This window comes from Excalfactoria chinensis, chromosome 12 (assembly GCF_039878825.1).
Source record: "Excalfactoria chinensis isolate bCotChi1 chromosome 12, bCotChi1.hap2, whole genome shotgun sequence".
Lineage (NCBI taxonomy): Eukaryota > Metazoa > Chordata > Aves > Galliformes > Phasianidae > Excalfactoria > Excalfactoria chinensis.
This window is the reverse complement of record NC_092836.1, coordinates 14,270,760-14,286,562: the sequence shown is the minus strand read 5'-3', so window position 1 is coordinate 14,286,562 and position 15,803 is coordinate 14,270,760. Positions and strand designations below refer to the sequence as shown.

At 44.9% G+C, this 15,803-nt stretch overlaps 1 protein-coding gene across 1 annotated transcript; it reads right to left on the bottom strand.

Moving 5' to 3' along the window:
- Window positions 1-82: 82 nt before the first annotated feature.
- Window positions 83-14,827, bottom strand: ACAD9 (acyl-CoA dehydrogenase family member 9). Its single transcript, XM_072347448.1, has 18 exons — window positions 14,636-14,827; window positions 13,139-13,232; window positions 11,098-11,199; window positions 9,243-9,349; window positions 8,594-8,694; window positions 7,439-7,517; window positions 6,618-6,792; window positions 6,100-6,173; window positions 5,708-5,783; window positions 5,058-5,128; window positions 4,836-4,955; window positions 3,823-3,951; window positions 3,300-3,379; window positions 2,665-2,794; window positions 2,044-2,121; window positions 1,797-1,925; window positions 850-922; window positions 83-431 (listed from the first exon to the last, which is right to left on the bottom strand). The coding sequence occupies exons 1-18, from the start codon at window positions 14,759-14,761 to the stop codon at window positions 331-333; spliced, it is 1,845 nt and encodes a 614-aa protein (XP_072203549.1). The 5' UTR covers window positions 14,762-14,827; the 3' UTR covers window positions 83-330.
- Window positions 14,828-15,803: the final 976 nt, after the last annotated feature.

Genomic DNA, 15,803 nt, shown 5'->3' with positions numbered 1-15,803 from the left:
CCCAGACTGAAGGGTCGTGATGCAAATGGTGGATTTCAGCTTAAAGAACCACATCCTCTGCCTGGGAAAACACAACTCGGTCTGAATCTCAATTGATTTTTATTTGGCATCAAAGATAATGGACATATATATATCTAAAAATATAACTTGAAGATGACATCAGTTTCTTTCTTTATTCTCTTTATATGAAGTTGGTTTTAGTCCTATTTTACAGATACAGCTAATTACAATTTGTAAACTCATGTTATTTTTAAGGTGTCAAACACTGAACTGCAGAGAAGTAGCTGCTGTTCATGTTACATTCACCAAGGTTAGCCGTCAATGAAGTAATTAGAATGTCCTGTCCAGTGGGTGTGAACAGATATAAGATCTCTTTTCCAGTACCTGCTTTGCAGCCTTTTTAATGTGGTCATCCAGATTTTCATCTGCATCTGTGGAAAAGCAAAAGGAAAGAGCATTTCTTTCAGAAAGGATCTCAGAATACAAACTCAAAGATCTAAGCATCACTGGTAGGAAATCCCTAACAAGATGCTGATTGCAGCCCATTGAATCATTCACAGAGCAAACATCCCGCTGGTTAATATTAAGATGAACGAGTCCAATACCCACTTGTCACTTAATATTTTCTTCACAGGAATATTTGTTACTAATAAACTTTCTTCCCCACAGTGGAGAAAACAGTTTATCCCCATGCTGGATTCATCTATAAGAGCAGAGCAGAGACTGTTCCGCTCACCAGTTCTGTTCATCCTAATTAAAGGCAGAGCAGACCTGTTCCTTTGGTTGTATCCACAATACCTACTTAGTTGCAAAAGCCATTCAGTAAAAGACTTATTTTATAGCACTTACATTTTTGCAGTTGAGCAATGGCGTAATTGTTCTTGAAATATGCTTCAGTGCAGAAGATATTTGTAAGAAGCACCTGCAAAGAGAGTATTATTTACTGGTTTTTTTTTGTCTGTTTGTGAACAAAATAATGTAGGGAAAATACATTGGTTTAAGCTTCTGAATGTGTAGTTTGTGTCTTAAATAGACAAGGAGCCCCATCAGAGCGATGTGTGCTGCAAGCTCCGTTGTTATTTCCCACAGCTACTGCATCACAGCGCTGGGATGACCCCGCACTGCACACTGACCAGAAGACATTTGTGCCAGTAAGTTCAGAAGGACTTGCACACAAAACCTGAAATCTCAAGACCATTAAAATTCATATTTGGATTTGTCTCACAATTAACTGTAGCAAAGCTAATTGTTATGTAGCATAATGAAACCTTATGTGAGCTATTCTATCATCTCCTACGCGTCAAGGTCTCTCACTTTACTGTCAAGACATTTAGTGGGCAAAAGTTATAATCATAATTAACAACCAGTAATGTGGAAAGAGTTTGGGAAGAGCAGCAAGATGGTAGAAGGTTTGAGAGAGCGTGTAAATTCCTAATTCATCCATAAATGTATTTTAAAGTACTTTAAATACTTGGATAAATATTGCAGCTCGTGTGTTCAGGAAACTGGAGAGGTAAGTGGTGTGGTTACTGTATGCAGGCACAGAAAGTGGTGTGGTTTCATTTGAGTTTCATGGGAGTTTGCTGCAGTAGCTACACATTCGTAACAAATGCAGAGTGCAGCTGTAGTGCAATGAAAGCTGTTTGTCATTGAGGTTTTACCCAGTGTGAGACATGAGCATGCAATGTGTAAGCATAGACTGCATCTCACTTATAGAATGTAAGCACTGATTTGTTAGGGAGTGTCATCCACAGAGATGTGTTAGGTGGCTCTGACTGATGCTGAAGTGCACTTACATCATGGTCGTGGTTTCTTAGGCCAATGCTGATGGCGCGGCTCGCTCTGGAAATAGCTGCAGTCATTGCATACAAATTAATAACTATGTCCGCCACTCTCTTCAGAGCCAGCTGCTCATCCACTATTGTCTAGAAGAATAAAAATGCTCAGGTTATACACTTCGATCCCATTGAAGTCTCCCTAGTGAGAGCAGTGGGGCTGAGGAAAAGTTCGAAGATAGAAGTCAAACGCTGGTATCATTGTTACCTTGCCAAACCTAGTGAGTAGGCCTCTCACTGTAGTTCCAAAATAATAAACATTTTCTTCAAGTTTCTTGCCACTGTCCTAAAAAATAAAATACATGAATAAAACACAAAAATACACACTTAAAATTGTCAGTACATTTAAACAATTTGAACAGTCTCCAAAGGTAAATGAAAACCTACAGCAAAAGCCCCTCCCAGAAACAGGACGTTTAGATGGTAACCAACATGGGATGTGTGCCACTCCTCTGCTGCCCAGCCCATAAACCAAAATGGATGAGGCAGTTCTCCCTGTGCGAGGCCAGCAGCTCCAGCTGTAGGCAGAAATCAAACTACAATTCTCAGCCACAGCACACAAAATCCTTAGTTATAGCCATGTTACCGTTACACAGGAAAGTAATGAGTTCTATGGCTGAGCATGATATGCAGGGCAATGTATAGAAATTGCTCAGATTTGATGTAAACCTGGATTTGTTGTAAGCAAAGACTTATTTCAGGGGCAAAGACCCATGTTACAACACAAACACCTGCCTAGATTTGTGCATCTCCCCATTCCTAATTGCACTTTGTTCAGCAAAGAAGGCACAAAGGGAATCCAACATCAAAGGCAGAGCCTGGCTCTCACCTGGAGGCTGGGATGCACCAACCCGCCACGTGCTTCCATTATCCCGTAATCCACCTTCCTGCCCGTTGTGTCCCGTACTTTGTTTACCAGCTCCTGCAGTGCCAATCCTACGTTTCCTTTCTTGATTTCTCTGAAAGTAAAGGACAGCTTTGGAATGCATTGGCTGCCATGCGAGGGAAGTTTCAGGATAAGAGCATTATTGAGATATCTGCAGTGTTTGTAGGCATTTGATCCATTTTACTATGAAGTCTGGAGGACCACACAGCCTCAGAAGCATTCAGCATGGCCCACACGCCATTCCTCCTGTAAATGCAATAAACTGCAGACACCAGCCTACAGCTGCACTACAGATGCTACAGCTGGCTGACCAACACCACTTTGGTATAAAATCTCAGGTCATTTTAATGACTGGCCTTATAATTGTACACAAGCTGCAAATACAAGGTAAGATACAGTCCAGACTCCCAGATATAGAAAATACTGCCAACTAAAAAGAAAAGATGCTGTACATTGAACTGCCCATCAGACAATATATTGGGAAATGCAGCAATTTTCCAACCATTTCCCCCTTGCATATAGTTAAAATTATCACTGTTTAGTTCATTAAAAACTAATAGCAATAAACAAGAACATACTTAATTTTGCCAGTTAAGATTTTGCCTGCGTGCTGCATACCCGTCAGAGCAATGTACATCCGCAGGATCTCGTTTGTTCCCTGCAAACAAACACACTGCAGTCACTGCCGAATACAAAGTATGCTCAGTATTCCCAAGGCCTGGCTGTGCTGATACGGATTTTGTTGTAGTTTCAACACTCCTTTCACTGCCCACATAAACTCTGCCCCTCCTGGGAATATTCTAAGGTGCATTTGTGCCTGTGAGGTACCATTGCTTTGAGATCAGCAGCAGAGCAAGATGACCATCACGTGTAGGTTAATGTATAAAACCCATCATCTCCAAGTTTATTATAGGACAAATACTACCTGTATCACCAAATAAAGCAAGATTCATTCTTCAGGCTTATTCCAGCTATTACAGACTTCAGAGCTAACCAGATCAAGGCCTATTTAAACAAGTCCTGTGCTGGATTTGTTTGACCTCAGGTTTACAGAAGCTGTGTGTGGCAGTACAAACAAACAACACATTCATTCGTACTTGCCTCAAAAATGAGCAGTATCCTGCAGTCTCTGAGGTAGCGCTCATACGGGTAGTCCTTCATGTAGCCGAGGCCTCCAAGAATTTGCAGAGCTTCACTTACACAAGCCCACGCACCTTCAGAACTGAACACCTGCCATTAACAGCACTCAGTCACCATGGTTCACACAGTAAGAGCAGACGACATAGCTCTGTTATTATATTGCAAGTTAAAACAGGATGTGACACTGGATTTGGAGGGATTTATCTGTGCCATTACTGTAATACTTTGTATTGCTTCCACAGTAATCCTGCATAAAGTTATCCTCAAATAATGTTCTTGTGCCTCAGGGTGTCAAAGTGAAAAGTTACTTAACAATGAACTCCTCCTCCTCTTGCAGCCCACGTAAACTGCCCAATAAGGCAACGTTTCCACTGGGCTCAGAGCCACAAGCTGAAAGAACAAACACAGCTGCTGTTTCTGAGTACTTGACACTGGCCCATTTCACACACGTTCTTCTGAACTCGGCACGCAGCAAAAGACCAACACGAGGGATGAAATGTCCAACTTCTCTTCAGCTGCACTGCCAGCCAACAGCACCCACCTGTGTGCTGCACCTCAACAAGTCGCACTGCTGAGGGCCTGGCTCTCACTGGGTGAATTCTGCAACTGATTCTGTGTCCAAGCCAGAATTAGGAGCTCCCTGATCAGGTCAGCAGCTGGAAATAAAACTTAAGCACTTTCTTTGTGTGTGAAATTGCAAAGGAAGAGAATTCAAGAGGACCCTGATATTCCAAATGTGCTGTATGCAGCCTGTCTTTTGTGTGGGGATACAAGGCTGAACGTACAGTAATCTGTAATGCATGGAAAACAAAGAAGCCACCTTCTAATTTTTAAATCAAGCTGAAGTTCTTGTATGTACACCCAACAGTAACACCTGAGCCTCTACGCAGTCTGTAACATAGACCAAAGATCAAGGAAGGCGTTTGTCTTTATTAGCTTAGCGCTGACAGCAAGTCCTCCCTCAGATGAATTACCTTGACCATGGCTGCCTCCACGGAGCAGTCTGGGAAGCCAGGCCTGTCCATCATCCCTGCTGTGAGGTAAGCCATGCTCTCCATTACGTACGCCTTCACGGCCATAAAGCAGAACTTCTCCTGCCAGATAGAAATGAAAGCAGTCACACACTGACACAGAACAACGCAGCCACTCAGCAAAACAAAGCACAGAGGTGGAGGGTTTCCATTTCTTTTCATTACCTGAATTAATCCAAATTCACTCAGATTCTTATTGAATTGCTTCCTGGTGCAAGCGTGCTCCGCTGTCAATTCTTAAAGAACAAACAAAAAAGCCACAAAGCAGTAAACTCAGCGCAGCACAACTCAGTGCTGTGATGCACCATCCCTGCTGTATGGAAACAGTGCTTTTCTATTGACTGATCAACCCCCACAGTGAAAATCCCCCTAAGAACGACTGTGTGATCGAGTCTGGGAATGCCTGCCAAAGGCTTTTAACCAAGACCCACCTGCCATACCTGCGTGCTCAGAAGAAGCACATTTTAATGCTGATTAATTACTTTATTGAGAGATGCCCATTAGCACTTTGGGTAACTGTTGGTAGAAGCCAATTTTAGTAACTCTAAACTCTGAACCTGATTGTGTTAGTAAGAACTCATTACCTCACAGTGACTGTAAGTTCTACAGTGTTCTACAAGTTTTTAATCAAAATTTGAAATAAAATTAGTGTTCTAAACACATCAAAGTGTGTCATAACTGACAATAGTGATGTTCTGATCAAGACTAATGTTACTGATATAATATATATATATTAATATATATACACACCTTACACAGATCAGGTTTCTTTTCCCCCATGGCATCCAGTAATGCAGCACCCCTCATTCACTCACCTATCAACTTTTTAATCATTCCAGCAGATGCACTGCCCATGCTGAACCTTCCACTGTTCAGGATATTCATGGCAACCTGCGGAAATAAAAAAGGGCTACATTTCTCCACTGGGCCTGGGAAACCTCACGGCCATTCTCTGGGACTCTGGGTATGGTCTGGCCAGACTTTCCTATACTGAAAAAAACCCAAACAAAAGCAGGACCTGCTCTAGGACTTTAATGATACGCAGCTCAGAGCTTATGGCACATTCATGCACTGTGCTGGTGAAACCAACTGACACTGAGCACGTCAGACCAACTGAGAATTCCGTTCTTCAGTTTGGGAGTGTTGTACCAATAAAGAGACTGCAGAACAGGATAACAAATAGTTGTTACTGCTGGTTCCTGCTTACCTTAAATCCTCCTCCTATTTCTCCAATCACGTTCTCTACAGGCACTTTAGTGTTTTCAAAATGCACTTCGGTGGCTGAAACACAGAGTAAGTTTGTCAGTCACTGCTGAATCAGAACGCAAAAATATTGAGAAGTGAAGTTTTAATCCCGTGCTTTAATTTGATGTATTTTATGGAATTGATACCTCAGCAAAGTCCAAATGATGGATTGTGGAAACGTGCAACCATCACTAAGTTGAAGAAAAACCTACGAAAACTTACTTCTAGCTTAAAGTTACTTGGCTACTGAATCCTCTGTTATTTCACTGCAAGAAAGTGCAGCTTCATAAAAGAACTGCACAATATGGATTTCTTATTTCAGAGCCTGTGTGAGGAAGGACTCAGAAGAAAAGCAACATAAAGGAACATGAACCTTACACTGATATGTAGAAAAGAGAGTGAGTTGCCTTTGAATTCAGATGATCTAAACTAACAGAAGCACTACAACAATTTCTGTTGACAATTCTAAATGATTCTTACTGTTGGAGCCTCGAATGCCCAACTTATCCTCAGGTTTCCCGTGTGTGACTCCACCAAAGTCTCGCTCTACGATGAAAGCAGTAATTTTGTCTTTTACTTGTCCGTCCTTCTCCTCAATCTTTGTCCTCGCAAACACTGTGAAAATATCGGCGAGGCCGCCGTTCGATATCCAAACCTGTTTTGAGAGGGGAAAGAAACAGATTCATTTTGAGTTTATTACCACTGTTCTTAATTATTTTGTAACAGGTGTCAGCAATGAATGGAGCAAAACCAAACTACTTCTTCCCTTACAACCTAACGAGTGTTCTGCTACTGATTGTGCCCCTTGTGAAACTGTTTCCAAGGGCAATCAGAGTATGGTACGTTTGGAGCAACTATGACAATAATTTGTAATATATTGATTGAATTAAACAGTGCATTTTCCCAAAAGCTTGTACAGCCTCTTACTGGTGGCACGTGAGGGGTGCAGGAGCAATACAGACCCCAAACCCACCCAGCCCAATACAGTTTTACCTTCGATGAAAAGCACTAAGGATTAGGCCACATATTTCTGAGTCCAAGCCCTCCAATTCCTAATTCACGGTTGATTTTTCTTTCAAAAACAACTACAAAATGTGGCATGATGAACAATGAAAAGAAGTTTCAGGTTTCTCTTCACCTGTGGTGTCACAGGAGAGATAATGAACCCACCCTATAAACCGAGTCCAGTGCAGTTGCCCAGCTAGAATCTAACTTGGTAAAACAAATGCCAACGCTGCAAAAGATGAGTGTTTTCTATGAGCTTTTAACAAAAAACGTGTTTCCAGTCTGTGAGTGGATACCTTGGAGCCATTTAGTATGAAGTACTTCCCATCTTCACTCAGGGTTGCTCTTGACTGGATGGATGCAGCATCACTTCCACTAAAAGCAAAACAAGTTGCTTGTTGGTGTTTAAAAACATAAACATGTCATTAGGAAACAGAACTACTTCCTCCCCATCTCCCCCTTAGCACCTTTGCTGGGCTGCACTATCAGCTAACAGACCTCATGCTCAATCTGTTATCCTAAAACACAACTAAACACAACTAGTTTATAACATCTAAGTCACTCAAGAGCTATAACCCAGTTGGATGTCCTAATGGAAAAAAGGCTCAGCAGAAATGAAAAACAGACGACATGACAGGACTCCATGCACAAACATTTGGGCACTTCACATGCTCATTGCAGGAGTAAAACAGCAGGCCAACTACAACAAAGACATTGAGAATTGCTGTTCTTGTCATTATACGTTTAAGCACCCCCTTCAATCATCACCTTATTACACAGGGAGGTGAGAAGCACATCATTTCCCCCTTAAAACAAATTCAAGCACAGCAATGTCTCACACCGGGCTTTCAGCTGCAGACAAGTTCCCGGAACACCAAGATCTGATGCTTTAACAGGATCAGAGTTCTGAAATTCAGCTGTAAAACTGACTGTTCCTGTGTGCAGAACGGAAATACCAGCAGGGGCTGGAGGTGCACTTACAAGGACCAGTGATTTTCAGAAATCATACAAGGCTAAATAAAGTTGTTCGAGGACTTTCAGAACAAAGTCAGCCCTTGTTCCATCCTGCAAGTTATTTCCAGTCCCTTGCATGGATTACTTTGTTAAAACCTTAAATGTTACCAGTGCATACTCAGCTTGCAAACAGAACAGTTTTTACAGGCTGGGCTTAAGATTGATAAAAGTCAGCACTGCTGATGGGAAGAATCTATATCACAGCAGCACGAAACAAACAAGTGGATCAGATGGTCGCTGCAAGGCGGCCCAGCTGAGGTTTCAGAAAAGACAGTGTGAAATGACTGCATTGTTCTGGTAGGCGAGATTCACCTTCAAGTGTTCAACTGCTCTGTCCACACAGATATTACACAGTGACGAAGCAATCAGACAGTAAAGGAAGCACCATCTTGGTGTTCTGGTGCTTTCTGAAGGTTTCCTAGTTACAAGAACTGTACCTTCCAGGTTCAGTGAGACAGAAAGCTGCGATGTGCTCCCCAGACGCCAGCTTAGGCAGGTACTTGGCCTTCTGCTGCTCAGTGCCAGCAATCAGGATTCCCTACACACAGAATTAAAGAAAACTTTTCAACATCAAACCATGTCAGCAGAACTGAAGCAAACGGCACCAACCTTAATCTGCAAATTACATGGTGTAACAAGGCAGTACTAAGAAAAGTTCAATAAACAAAGGACATCATTACTGATCTGGCATTAAAAGATGCTGAAGTTACAGCTGTTCAGAGGCCCCCAGGAAGCAGCTCACTGTTAAGGCTGCCTTCTCAGGGAGGTTTCTGGATCCTAATGCTGGAAGCGAGGATGTAATTGCTGCTGTGGAAGGCACAGACACAGCCCTGCCTTCATAGCTTGTCACACCTTCATTACGATTTGATTTAATTACGTAAATCAAAAAGCACTGATTCTAGAAGCTCCTAATCAGCGAACAGAGCATGATTTACTTCATTTCCAAACTCTTTCACTACAAAGCATAATTTTATTTTAATTATTATTGTAGAGAGTCGCATTACTTTCTATACAGGGGTTCTTATGATTAAGCAGATAAAATATCAATACCCAACAAACGAGGAAGGATTTGTGTCAGCTTCGTACCTTCAGCCCAATGGCCTGGTGAGCTGCCAGAGTAACCGCGATGGATCCATCCAAGGAGATGATTTCTACCAGCCGCGCATACATGGTGTGTGACAGTCCGAGCCCGCCTGGAACAAACGCTGTGCTTTATTCCAAGCAGGTACCTCACAGCTCAACGCACTCGCTCCCTCCCACTCAGAAATTCCCTTTCAAATACAGCCATGTTAAAATAGTTTGCTGGGGAACAGCTCGGTACAGGCAGCCCACAAACAACTGCCACGTGCTGCAGGTGTGACAGAAGAGCTCACCTAAAACACAACAAAAGGCTTCTTTTAAATAAACACGAGCTGTGCTGAGCGGAGTTCTATTGAAAAAGCAGACCTGTCTGTGCATGCAGAGCAAACAGCGTAATGCACCAAACGGGACAACAAGCCTTTAAACAGGAGAAATCAGTAACTGATTTGGTATAAAATGTCTCAATTCTGGATTTCTGTGCATCCAGGATAAAACCACTGTCTGTGACCTTGCAGAAGGCAAAGCAGCCCGGCAGAGCTCCACAGCCAAGGAGGCAGCAGAGGGAGCAGCAGAGGGAGCAGCGCTGCACGGGGCACACAGGGCAATCAGCCAGGAAACGGAAAGTGGAAGTGACAAGGAGCAGATCCCCAGTCAGAGCTGCAAACTGGCACTGAAGAATGAAAGGCAGCACTTCCAAAGATGGCTCCAATTTAAAAGAAAAAACTTACAAAGTGACTATTCCAAGAAAAACCTGCCAGCAGAGTCACCTCTTGGGGGCATTTCATGACCTGCTGCTGGAAGTGCAGGGACTGCTGCAAGGAGCATGGAAAGAACAGAGCAGGACACGTCGCAGATGCAGCCATCCCAGGGCAGTGTTCAAGGACACGATGTTTTTTCAGCACCACAAATCCCACTCGCCAGCACTTAATACTACTATGAGTATTACTGAATAAACAGCTTTATCTGATCAAGAGAATCTATTGCCCAGGTTTATGGTTTATAATTCTTTACAAGAGACAGCGACAGGAATCAGGGTGACAAGCACCTTAATTTCAGCTTAATCTCAATAGTGCCGCTGTTTTCTGTACACGAAATAAATGCCAGCAAAGCCCCCTGGATGCCATCCATTCCAATCACTGCTCCTTACACCCTCTTCCTTCACAGCAGTCAAACCCAGTTCCACCTTCCTTTGAGTCCTTCTCTTCCAGTCGCTCTCCTATTCTACACCAGAAAGCAGACAATGCAAGCACCACTTTCCTTATTTTATACATTTCAAGTTACAAACCAGTTTCAATCCCATTTTCAAAACACATCAGAATCTGACTGTAATTTTCTTGCCATTGCAAGTTTAAGAGTTAACGCACTAATGTCTGATCCCAGCTTACACTGTAACCCCCTTTAAGACATAAGCTTTGTGTTCAGTGCTGTTTTACAACAAAGGCTCCACTGTGAATCACTAGGCACTACAATTCTCTAACCCCCTGTAGTCAAACACATTCCTATCAGTGAACGGCAGCTCTGACAGATCCCTTCCATCAGACACTGTTGTCTGTACCTGGTCTAATTTTAGCAATCATCAGCTCGTCCTGCATGTCCCACAGGACATCGAGCTCCTCCACTGCAGCCAAACACTGGACAAAAAGGAAAACACTGTGCCAAGGGGAGCATACACCTGGTAAATGCTGTTACCAACTCAGGTACCTCTAAGCCAAGAGAGCGCACAGCACCGTACTGACACCTGCAGTGCCCACCTCTCTAACTGGACAGCCACATGAATGCACATGGATCTCAGACACATAATGTGACAGCCAACATATCGTACCACAGGTCACCAGGTTATTCTTTTTGATCACTTACTCACCATATTCCTCTGGAACCTGCATGCCAAAGAGACCCAGATCCCTCAGTCCTTTCAAAGTTTCAGGTGGGATTTTTGCATCGTGATCAATCTTCTTGGAGTCCACTACAAATACAGAAGGTTTAATAATTTAAAGCCTTGATTTTCATCACAGAGAAAAGCGTGAGATCACCGCGCTCACAAATCAGAGCTAAGGTCACTGTGTCCATGAGTCACCAGCACTGCGCCCTCTAACCTAAATACCAGCTTGAGAAGAACTGAAATAGCCTGCAGAGAAAAGGGCTGCGGGAACAGCACGCCTCTCCCTGCTCTAATTACCCAATGGGTTTCTGAAGCAGCTTAGTAATATTGTGCTTGTTGCACCACGTACTTACATGCATCTCATCCCTACCATCACAAGAGTTATTTTCTAGGTTTAGCCTGATCTTATGATCTTATCACCCCGTTTTGCCTCTGTCCCCTCATGGCTGGAAATCTCAAGCCCTAAGCTGGCTTCTGTAAGACTAACGGTCTCAGCCTGCTGCCCCAGCCAGCCCTTCTCCCAGCAGAGCAGAACACTCCTTCTAGTGCTACATACTCCTTCCAGAAGTCCAGCTCTGTTTCCAGAAGGCTTTGTCCTTCAGGAGAGACGTGCTACAAATTAATGTGAGCAATTGCTTTTCCAAAGGCAATTTCCTGGTTTTCAGGAAGCACCAACTTTACTCATGAAATGAGCTGAAAGCATTAAGAACAACCTCATCTGCCATGGAACCAACACCCCACCTGATCACCCCACCTTATTACACACACCATTAAAGCCTAAATGCAGAATGTACTAGAAGCTCCCAGAACACTGATTATGACAATCAGATCATGACAGACCTGAGGAAAGGACTTGGAAGTGGGGAACAATCTCATTGTTGTTTCACAGCCTCAAATGCGTGCTCCAATGGACTCAGTGACTGGAATAAGTCACTGAATAGGTATTTCAAACCAAACTATACCACGGCCATTGTTTTTTTCCCAAGTACTTAATCATGGAATCATAGAATGGCATATAATTGGGAAATGGATTAATTACACAACTCTTGTTCTTATGAGGCATTGTAATTCTTAGGGGATTACAGCGGTTCTGCACAGTGACAGGGAAAATGCTGTTTTATTTACCCAGCTTTAAGCTGTGCTGCAGGAGATACGTTGGCTCTTCTGGGGAAGAATAGTGAGGCTGTTTCCTCCTCCCCCATGACACCCACCCAGACCCCTGTACCACAGCCTGCCAAGCTTTACAGCGATGGCTGAACTGAACTTCTTTGGTTACCCAGTGCCAGCCATACGTGTCAGGTTTCCAAGCACCGACGGCTGCTCCCCTTATCTGTTTTATGGCACACCCACAAACTGGCCTAATCATCAAGAAGAAACAGCCAACAATGCAAACAAAGACAATCAATTCCTGCCTTCTGTTCAGACTGTATAATCCGATAGCTTTATTTCTCCCTTAAATATCCGCTTTTTTTACTCAACAAATGTTATTTCCCAACAAAGCAAAGAGCTAAAATGCATAACCTGCATACGTTAATTTACTGTTGGTGTGCAATGTTGCAGCTTTATTGCTAAAACTGCCTGTATCTCATAAATCATCACCTGTAACGTTGCAGCTCTTCAAGCTCCCGCAGCACCCAGCAATGCAGGCCTGCTCTCTTTGCCAGCAGATCTCAGACAACGCTTCCAGCTACCTCAGATGTTGCTGTTTGTAAAGGGCAATTTTCTACAGCTGTTCTAGAACCGGCTCATCTGCTGCATCAATAAGGGAAGGAACACCTGCGCCCCTATGTGCACTGCATGCAGCTAATGGGGCTTTTCCAAACAGAACTGCTACTCCAACCATTTCTTCTCAACAGCACCCAAACAGTCCACACATAGAAGCCATAAATTAACTTGCCTGTATCACCAGCAGCACTGCACGGTATATAGTAACTTATATATTAACAATCTTATTTAACTGCTACAGTTAAACCACTTTGCGATCTCTAAAGCACTTACACGGGTAAGAAACTACTAACGATACCTTCTTCAGCGAAGAATTTTTCCACAGGTCCTACAAACTGGTTGACCTCCTGCAGTTCTTCATTGCTAATTTCTGGGAAAGGGAAAACTTCTTCCTAAAACAACAGACATCAAAAACAAAAAGCATCACTAACGCAACCGATAGAAAAGCTGAGCGAGTCCTTCAATACCAGGCTCTAAAAGCTGAAAATTCAGGACTGTGGAAAGCATTGAGGAATTTTATCTGATGCAATGAATGGGACTTGACTAAGCTTCACAGCAAAGCGTATGGGAGACACTGAGCAGAAACAAGAACCTTCAAGGATTCTAAGGATACAAAACCTGTTGTTGACCACAAGTTTTGGCAACATAATCCCAGTTTGGGATTAAGAAGTTTCCAACTGCATCAGAACCATCTCGGTATTACAATGCTTTACAATGTGGGTGCACAGATTAGCGGTGTGCTGTTCCATGCTGCTCTTTATCACCCCCAGCATACCAGATTCTTCCTATCACCGTTCTGATCACAGACTGGGAGTTCCACAACCTGCCGGGTCTGAACAAACAAAAAGCTCCAAGCAGCTGATGCCCAGAACCACAGCACTGTTAGAGCTGAAGGGCCCCCACAGCCCACCTGGCCCCACTGTGCTGAGCAGGGACACCGACAGCCCCCAGCTGCTCAGGGCCTGCCCCAGTCTGACCTTGAGCACCTGCAGGGACAGGGCACACTGCTTCTGCTCCGTGCCAGTGCCTCGGTACAGCACTCCAAGTAAAAAACTTCTTCCTTATATCCAATCTAAATCGCTCCCCTTTGGTTTGGAACCACTTGCCCTTGTTCTGCCACACAGATCCTGCTAGAGCCCATCTCCTTCCTTCTTACAGCGGGGATGGCAGGGGTTGCTGTGCAGGGAGCAGGCCTTGCCCTCAGCTGTGTTCACCTCATCAGGTTCACCTGGGCCGGCTGCTGTGACCCGTTCAGATCTCTCTGATCTGGTAAACGCTACCGTTTTTCAGAAGGTTGCTCTATGGAAACTCGAGGGGAAAAAGGCAACAACAGGCACAAAATGGGACCGAGTCTGACTGCGACTCACCCAACTCCCTGCTCCACAACCTCTCGGTACCTCGTTAAACCCACCTCAGGGGGTGACCAGAAACACTTCAGCTTAAGGAAACCGTCAGCTCTGTTAGGAGCAGCCACAAACTTGGGACACATACACGGCCGGCCATCGCACACACACACACACACACACACACACACACACAGCCGCCCATCCCCCCCGGCTCGCCGCGAGCTGACACAGGTGCTACACGCAGCTGCACCGACCCGCGGCTCCGCCGACACGGCCCGAAGCCCCGAGGACCCCCACGAAGCCCCCGGAGCCGCCCGGCACCGACCCGCCCGGTTTGTCGCCGCGATGTAACGGGCGCCGATTCCCCCCCGTCCCCGCGGCGCTGAGGGGCCGAGCCCCGCCCGCCACAAGACTCCCGCAGGCCGCCGCCCCGGTCGCTCCGCGCTCACCTTGCGCAGCTCCCCGAGGAACAGCTCCTTGGCGTAGGCGGGTCGCGGTGCGGCGGTTCTCAGGCGGCGGACGGCGGCGGTGCCGGGCAGCGCGGCGCGCAGGGCGCGCACCAGGAACCCGCTCATGGCCGCACGGCGCGCCGCTCTGACGGGACGGGCGGGCGCTGCGCGGGCACGTGACGGGGCGGAACCTGCCGGCACCGGAAGGGCGCTGAGCGCCGCGCACGAGCCCGGCGTGGCACGAGGGGCGGAGCTCGCTGCGCGCACACCGACATCTAGTGCCCGCCGCCTCCAGAGCTGCCGGGCTGCAGCCGGCTGTCAGCTGTGCAAAGCCGACTGCACAGCGATGTGCTTCAGCCTATTGCACACAGAACTGCTCTCGTAAGAAGCAGTTAACACAACAGTAAACGAGTATCATAAGATTACCCTACAGTCGGTTTGTTTGTTTGTTTTCCTTTTTACTCTGTTTTTCAGTAACTGCTTAACAGCTGGTATTCAGCCATGTAACTCACAGAGAGATGCATACTTTACTTACTGAAGAAGCACCGTTGCAGGTGTAACTTGCTTTACAAAACTAGAATCTGGTGTTCCCACTTCTGTTCCCAGTGAATTGCTGTGGAAGCAACGTCAGGCTGGAAGCGCAGCTGTTCATGGTGGCTGTGCAGTGTCTGCCCAGCTTAGCCTGCATCCAGAATACTGGACTGTGGTTATCGTGAGACGTACCTGAAGGAAAAGAAGTAAATACACATTAGTGGAAGGGATTGCCCACCTGTTACAGCAGCACTTACAGGCAAATCACCGATTAACTCTGTCAGTCCTCGTTATAGAAGCTCTACATTATCTCAGCACTTTACTTTCTAAAGTATTCTAATTCAAATAAGGAAGCTTTACCAAATTCTCTTTTCAACTCAGTACACATTTTCCATTGGGATACAGAGTGATTCTTGCTATTGCTCTTTAAGCTTTAATCACTTCAGTGATTAAAGTGATTAAGCAGAGCCAGAATTACCAGAAGGATGGAAAAAGCAACAACTGATGTGATGAATTAAGTAAAAGGGTTTCACAAACTTAACTTTGCTGTTGGGGAAGAAATAGTAGCCAGTAAAGTGAAAGTAACAATCAATGAAGAGCATATGGATCTTATGGAGGAGGTGGATGCTCACAGGAG